The 8,262-nt window shown below is 41.8% G+C and overlaps 1 protein-coding gene across 1 annotated transcript; it reads right to left on the minus strand.

Annotated features, from left to right (window-relative positions):
- Positions 1-6,067: 6,067 nt before the first annotated feature.
- Positions 6,068-7,977, minus strand: LOC9633223 (POC1 centriolar protein homolog A). Its single transcript, XM_002970753.2, has 11 exons — positions 7,741-7,977; positions 7,598-7,689; positions 7,437-7,545; positions 7,292-7,380; positions 7,159-7,248; positions 7,033-7,105; positions 6,853-6,978; positions 6,686-6,805; positions 6,591-6,644; positions 6,194-6,266; positions 6,068-6,084 (listed from the first exon to the last, which is right to left on the minus strand). The coding sequence occupies exons 1-11, from the start codon at positions 7,975-7,977 to the stop codon at positions 6,068-6,070; spliced, it is 1,080 nt and encodes a 359-aa protein (XP_002970799.2).
- Positions 7,978-8,262: the final 285 nt, after the last annotated feature.

Genomic DNA, 8,262 nt, shown 5'->3' on the forward strand with positions numbered 1-8,262 from the left:
AAGGTTTCTCACGAAAAGAATAGCAGATTGTATAATTTATGATGTTGAAGTGTTCAGAGTACATCCACACTTTCATACTTCGCATTTATACATTTTTATAAGTAACTAAAATTTATTTTCTAATATAATACCTGCAGTCAAAAAAGTTATATGTGTATTAATACTAAATTATAATAGTGCATTAGCATTTGCATCAATAGGTGCAAACATTGAAGAGGTTGCAGTAGGTGACCCTTATTATTTTAAAATACATGGACAAGTTTATCATAATATTGGTTTATTCACAGTTATATATTTTAGATACTGCTCAAGTAACAGAAATAAGTATGGTAAATAAGTATTGAAATAATAAATCAGTGATATGATTTGTGATTTTTTGAGAACATTTGCTTTTGCTTCATCAGCATTTCACTTGACAAGTTCTTGTCAACTCATCCATGATGTTTTGCATTTTATCTAACACTTATTTTGCTTTTACTTTTGATTGTTGCCTACTTGACGGTTTGTTTGCATGGTTGGTTGTGTAGAATTTATTGTCTTTATCCATCTTCCTCTTGCCACTTTTTATGCTTAGAAACTTAATACATACATAGGTAAACTTCATGTTTATGTTAAGCATTAGTCCTTAATTCTTACCATCACATCTCACCATTGTGGAGTTATCATTCTCCATCTCTTCAAAAATTTGGAGAGGTATTTTTTGAATCAACCTAACTTCTTTTGAGCCATCCATCAAAACTCTTATTCAGTTTCTATATAATAGTTGTGCTAACAGTGCATATACACGTGACTTAGATAGAAAATAAAGAGATAGTTTGAATTCAAGTCTCGGCAATAATGAAGCTCCTACAAAGCACAGAACTCATATGCTCACGCTTCACACACTTAAGCATATCCATTGCCACCTTTTGATCATCTCTCCAAGTCCTCGTGAACTTTACAGGCACTAAGCAGTCACTAAGAAGTGAATGACATTCTCTTGATGAACCTATCTGCATCTTGTATTAGTTTAGTTCTCTTGAGAAAGTCTCCCACAGTACGTGCTCGTGTGATAAGTCCACATTATCCACATTCTCATTATCATCAGGGTCATACAAGAGTGGAAGTGCCTGGAAATTTAGAAGCAGAGAAAACATTGTTCAAGTTATTACTTTCTGATCATTCCCAGAGGAAATAAGTGAAGAGTTAGGCAGCACACTGAGTACAAGAGTCACCAAATCTGTGATCCATACACCACAAATAGTTGAGAACCGTATGGAACTGTTTGTAGGACTTTCCCAGAGGCTCATTATGCGAAGCCAATGTTGTTGTTGTCCTTGTGTTCTCCACCACATCATGTGAAGGAAAGACATAGACAAATAGGGATCATCATAACAATCTGCTCGAGGCTACCCCACCATGTGGAGATGATTCCAGTGGAGTGGTTCCATAAAGCTTCTCGATCTAGGCCCCAAGAACATGTTATATTGAAATCCCTAGCAATGGCACTACCACAGAGAATGCTACCGTCCCAACTCCATGCTCAAGCCCTGGAAGAATGCGTGAAGCCCTATCTTCCGGCCTGCTATGAGAGTTCTAAACAGCACGGGAGGGATTTTTTTTGGTGGGTTCCTCTTCGCAGTGAATGGATTCTCTTTAGTGAGTGTGCAGTTCCATCTGCTGATATCAGTAGCACTAAAGAGGAGGAAAATTCTGTATTGGGACAGCGAGCATAACTGCGAGTGTGCGCTCATATTTACATGATTCTGAGTCTGCGCAAGCGTGGAATTTAAGTAAGCTTTTGCAAAAGTGACCGTGAGTGATATGGTGTAAGCTTTGTATTGCTTACTTGTTGCTTAGTGCTTCAACAGGAATACCAGAGGAGAAGAGACATCTTGTGACAGGCCAACTCTAGGCTCCATGGTTCATGTGGAGTACACAGCCTGATTATGTAGAGGAGCTGTTGATATAAATGTAGAGAAGCAAGGTGACTTTGAGCTTGAACTGAGCAGTGGGCTTGTACTTGGCCTTCTTGACACATATGTTACTGTTATGTGTGTTGGTCAGAGTGCTCACTTAGAGCAAAGAGGGAAAGACATTTGCTATTTTTTGTAGCCAGTCAAGGGTAGGAGACACCTTATATATAATGTAGTATTGAACATAAATACAATTGAATCTGGCACCACTTCACTTCATGTGATGCTAATAGTAATTGGATTTGTACAGCACCGTGTCCCTGTAGAGAAACGCATGGTCATCATTACCACTTCTAGGGCTGCTGCTCTGGATCACTACCACCACGTTGAAGCTCACCTTGCCACTCAGAAATGGCTCCAAAGTGATAGAGAAAACCAGGACCTCATCAATCTCTGCTGCTCGTGGGTGATGACGGACCCTGTAAGATCTTCATCCCTGTCCCTTGTGAGATCTTCGTCCCTGTCCCTCGCACTGCCCTTCTCACCTGGCCGCTACGTACATGTGACTGATCCCAAACTGGTGGAGGATTCTCATGGCCTTGAGATCTTCTCACTGGTGATGCTGCTGCTGCTAATGCTGTGATTCCGACTCCAAATCTCCTCTCTCTCTCCAGCCACTGCTGTCGTTGATCAGATAGCGATATGTAGTGGTGCTTAAATTTTGTATCCTGGATCCACATGAGAATGACGTGATAGCAAAGAGCAAGACTTACCTGTAGCATTAAGTCGACTCTACCATTGGGACTTCTAGATAGCCTTTCTGTCACCATACTGCCGTAAAAAGCTGTGACAAAACCATACCCCAACCGAAGAACTTCCTCTAGCTTTGATAGCAAAACTTACAAAGCACTATGTTTACCTGTATCCCAAGATATTCACTGACTTTCTCCAAAAAGAATAGATATCAGAGGTTCCACTCTGTAATCAAGACGAAAGGATAAATGTAAACACTGCTAACACAGCAGTATATTGATACCTGTAAGCGACAGGATCATATGGGTGAAATATGTTCATCATTTGCCTGCATGCTGGCTTTTTTTCTTCAATGCCTTCATCTTCCCAGTACTCATGACCTGTTCTTTTGCAAACACATTCAACTTACGTTGCAAAGACTGTAAATCACATACATACCCATTTCCAAAGCATTCATTGTGGAGACTCAGAAACAGTGACAACTGCAAAAAATGCGAGAAAGAAACTTATCAACAGTGAAGAAACAAGGAGCTCGCTCTCCTTGTTTCGTTCCTAATGCTACAAAGTGACACGAGAGAGAGTTAGACATGAAACCCTCAGATATGAACAGCCATAACCGTTATAAGAGAGTATTCCATCATGTCCTCCAAGCCAGTTTTTTTGCGCTTGACTGCCAACACTTCCTCAAGAGAACTTGTCATAAACTGAAGAGCACCATGTATGGCTGTCCCGTATGACTATCCATGTAGAGACTACAGGGTTTATAGCGCTGCAAAATAGAAATCCCTCTCAATGCATTAAAAATGCAAAACTGAAGAACAAGGAAGCGAACCATGGACGAAAATTTCTATTTTTTCTCTTGGTTCCGGCCTCGAGCACCTGGAACAAACAGGAACTTTAAGCCTTGAAAGAGAATAGCGAAGAGCAAGAGAGTGAAAAACCTTGATTCTAGTCGTGATTCCAGCCTCGAGAACCTGGAACAAACAGGGACTTGAGAGACTCGAAAAAAGAATAGCGACGGAGCAAGAGAGTGAAGAACCTTGATTCTAGTCGTTGATGACAACGTGAATCCCCTCGTTGTCCGAGACGTCGTCCCTGTCGTGAGCTCCATCCACCATAGCCTCTTCGCCTTTCACTCCCAATCCTCGTCGCATTGAGCACGTCAATCTGCCGAATGCACCTGCGCAGGTGGATGCCGGCGGATTTGTTCCCTGCGTAAGTCTGGAAGGCGTCGAGCCTGTTCTTGCTGATCATCAAGCACAACTATGGTGACACAGAGAAAGCCGTGAGCCTCTCAAACCTTTGCAAACGGAGAAACAAACACAACCTCATTGTAATAGGCTGGGACTTTCAGCTGCTTAGGATCGTTATCCAGTGCCCTTCCCAGGACTTCTTCTGGAGCTGTCCAAAAACGAACGCGTTAGAGTTTTTTCTAGTGTCTAAATCGAAGGAACTCACTCAAAGGTGTTGGATAAGGAACAAATGTAGGTTGCAGCTTTTGGTAGGAGGTTTTTGGTCCCTCGCCAGGCTCGACACCGCCGTTGCTGCGATTGGCCGGAATATCTTGGTCATCCTGGAACATCTCAAGTTAGAATCGCAGGGACGACGATAGGGGGGTCAAGACTCTTTTACCAGATGATATTCTGCGTTGAGTACTTTTTCCATAAGTGCGACTCGTTTCTTCACGAACTCAATAATTCTCCTGTTGAAGAATGCTTCGGCGTCAGTTAAATGATTGTCATTTCCTGGCGCGTGGCCATTAACCATGGTTTCCTGAGCTTTTGAACTCAAGAATGAACCAACCAGTGGCAGCTTCAGTTCTTCACGTACAGCTGACTGTAGCCTTCTAAATCGTTCCATGGTTCTTTGAATGGTCCACCAGGAAAGTATGATCCAAAATCAACTACTGAGGTGCTCTGCAATGAAGACCTCATCAAACACACACACACACACACACACACAGACAGAGGCAGAGAGAGAGAGAGAGAGAGAGAGAGAGAGAGAGAGAGAGAGAGAGAGAGAGAGAGAGTACCTTCCCACTAGCGATGATTGACCCTCTCTCTTCGTGGTCATGTAAAAGACATTTGACATTTTTTATGTCCCAAAAGTCACGACTTTACATTGTTTAATCTCAGCCGTTAGATTTTAGGATATGCCTAGAATAAGTGTCTCTAGTATATGCTATTATTATATTGGCTCTTTCATTTAAATATATGAGTATGATGATGATGATGATAACAACTTTAATGATGATGATGATGATTATGATGATGGCAGTTTTCAACAAAGAAGAGAAAAATACATGCAGATCTAAAAATGGTCCTGTCAAATGCTAACAAGCACCTAGGCTTTTCCACCATTGTGTCGAAAGTGAAGGTCGATGTGGTAGAAGGCCATTTTGAGCGTAGATAAACTCCATTCAACCACGGACACCTCATCAAACAAATTTGAACTGTGCAATAGGAATTTAAAATAAATAAGTTAATCCATGCCCTTCCATTGGTTCACATAAGGCTAGTAACTCCAGTTGCAAGCTAGCATATTTCCGTTGGGAAACAATTGGGAATGTCAATTATGATCGAAAGGGTGGTCTAAATCCAACAGCACCTCTAACAACATGGAGTCCCTACATGGTTATGTTCAATACCATGGACAGTGGCGCTCTTGCCATGGTATGGGGGACGAAGTCAGCCTCCAACAATGGTATACAAACTATGTATTCCCAATCTGTATCTTTTTCTCCCAAGGGGCTCCAAAACGTCAATACGGACAACGACGCTCCCACATCTCTGCAACGTGATGTTCATCACCCTGAAGATGAACTGGAGTGTTTCCCTCCACGCGTGAATCCCAGTGGGAGATTCATGTCCATGCACAAGAGTCCAAAGGAGATGCGGTCCTGGACTGAGGAAAACAAAATTGTTGATTGTGACCTCCCTTCTTGTTTTGTCTGGGCGCCCATGACGGGATCCATATAGATGAGGTGTTGGTGGTATGTGTATTGCAAGTTCCTAGTCCCAGGGGAAGATTTTGGCTTTGCTCAGGCTCACCAGTAGCCAGCTTTCCAAGGTCTCTTGGTGGTGAAGAATGTAGTTGATGGGGCTCGGGCGCATCATTCCGACCACGTCCATAGGACAGTATTGGGAGGAGTGGGAGGTTGAAGGAGATCGCAGAACTGGGCAAGGATATCTAGCTGCTTCTGCGTTTCTAGTCCTACGATATCGGACTTGGCTGTGAGCGTGGTAAAATGCTAATTTACATGCTCATATGCGAGGATGTAGACACTTCCAGAAGATTCCAATCTCAAATCATGCTCACCAACATCAACCGGCAATGGCTGTTTAGAATCTTGAGAACTGCACATCATAGGCAAGTACTTCAAGCTTGGTGCTCATTATGACAAGCTCATCCGCGTCCAATCACGTCTTCTCAGTTCCTATGCCCCAGAAGATGTCAATTAATACCTCATTACAAGTGTATGTTTAAGTTTTTTTTAAGCCAAACTTGAAGCATAAGACCGACTTCTCTAAAAAAAATAGGCATACCTCTCTTTCCCTGGAAACGCTTCTCTAACAAAGTAACGGCCTTAGTCAAACTATTCAATTGGGTCACAACTGCCTAAATAACCATTATTTAAATGCAAGTAGAATATTAAATGTTACATGCCTGAAATGCCTTTTCGTAATCTTCTTCTCCTGGCTTTAAAACATCAGGTGATGGTTTCTCGGTCTATTAAAATGTCATGTCAGCTCCATGTCTACATTATTATAATTACCTCTTCCTTTTTTAAGTTTTCTTTCTTCTCGTTAGTGTTAGTTTGAGATTCCCATTCAGATTTCTCAGAATTAGGGTAAGTTATGGTAGTTGCTGCATCATTCTCGTGTAAAGCACTAGCTAGAATCCCTGTAAATCAAACTAGGTTATATACTCCCCGAAAACAACCGTACCGGGATATAGGCCACGAGAGGCAGTAAAGTTACTTCTCCAGATAACTACCTGTTACTAATTATAAGCGTTCACGTTTTGAAATTCATTACCTGCTCATCAGCGCTTCCTGATGCAAAAAAGTCACCCGATTTGCAAAATTCAGCGCAATTCGTAGATCCTTCATGACCCTTCAACATATACAAAAGCTGGCCTTCTCTTAAATCCCAAAGCTGCTGCAATTGTAAATTTACAGTAACCAAAGCCATAGGGTTGTTACCCTTAGTCCACCATCGTCACATGTTGAGAGAAGGTAATCGCCAGAGGGATGGAAGGACACTGTGTTTACAGTTCCTGCGTCAGCAGCGTAATGTTGAACCAATCTTTTGCTTCTAGTATCCCAAATCTGCTACATTTGAGGCATATTAGTACGTCAACATTTCCAACGTTTCGTGGACACCTGAATGCATTCGTCAGTTCCGCAACTTGCAATGCACTTGCCTTCGGGGTGAAACCTAGCTGACCGCACCATCCTTCATTTGTCAAAGTGAATAACATTCTTTGCTTGATCTACAGATTTCCATACCCGAGTATGTCTATATACTGGTGAATACACTGACGGCTTTCAACATCCCAGAGCCGAATAGTTTTATCATCAGATCCTGACACAATTGATCTAAGAGAAACTAATGATAAATTTACACCAGTGACTACTTAACCTGCCATCATTGTTGAACTCTGCAGACCTAACCCAGTTCAGATGCCCAAGTAAAGCAAATGCAAATTTTTCTGTCTCCACATCCCAGACCTTTCAATGGTTCACAATACGAAACAAAGAAGCCAAAAACAGAAGCTAAAGAATACCTTCATGCATTTATCATCGGAGGCGCTTAAAAGGTATTCGCCACTTGGATTGAAGGCTATTGATCTAACAGTTCCGGAGTGTCCCTTAATAACAGTAGACTTTGCATACCTGGAACATGAAATTTACTGTATATATATTTAAAGATGTAAATACTGTATACACTCTTGGAATCCATAAGCGTACAGTCTTATCCTTAGATCCGGAAGCAACAACAGTGTCTAGAGGAGAGACCGCTACAGAACATATGGGAGCCTGCCAAACATTTCCTGTTCTTACTTCACATTCCCCGTTTTAATAACTGACCTTGTGTCCTTGTAAACAGTATGGCCTGCGTATTTGCCTTCGAGATTCATGACACGATTGAAGTCCCCACATTAAAACATTGCCGTCTGCACCTCCAGATACTAGGTGCTTCATGTAAGGCCGAAAGCATATTGAGGAAACTCCAGAAAAATGCATTCTCCCTCCTCTGTGTGCTGGGTAGGAGATCACAAGCGAAGGGTCCTCACAGTGAGGAGGAATGGCCCTAGTTTCTGCCATCTGCCAAGAAGTGAATGTTGAACCTAGAAGGAAATTTTTAAAAGAAATTCATTCTGCAGAGCAAGAAAACGTATATCCGCCTTCCCATTGGTCCCTGTAATGCTTATGTCATGTCTTCTTCATAATGTAGTGCAGATGTAATGTCTGGAGGATCACCTAAGACATTTTAATAGCACAAGAGTGAGGAGAAAGGCACTATCTCCGAGTATTTGTTCTAGAAAAGTCGTGCCACTGGAATGTAACAAAAAAAGCATGCATAAAAAAAAAGAAGCAAACCAAGCATTT

This window comes from Selaginella moellendorffii, unplaced genomic scaffold (assembly GCF_000143415.4).
Source record: "Selaginella moellendorffii unplaced genomic scaffold, v1.0 SELMOscaffold_15, whole genome shotgun sequence".
Lineage (NCBI taxonomy): Eukaryota > Viridiplantae > Streptophyta > Lycopodiopsida > Selaginellales > Selaginellaceae > Selaginella > Selaginella moellendorffii.

Excerpts from the sequence above, each read along its gene's own strand:
- LOC9633223 (XM_002970753.2), bottom strand. The coding sequence starts at position 7,977 with ATGGCAGAAACTAGGGCCATTCCTCCTCACTGTGAGGACCCTTCGCTT. Across the intron at positions 7,381-7,436 it reads CCGATGATAAATGCATGAAG|GTCTGGGATGTGGAGACAGA; the intron begins GTATTCTTTAGC and ends AACCATTGAAAG. Across the intron at positions 6,645-6,685 it reads CAGGAAGCGCTGATGAGCAG|GTAGTTATCTGGAGAAGTAA; the intron begins GTAATGAATTTC and ends AATTAGTAACAG.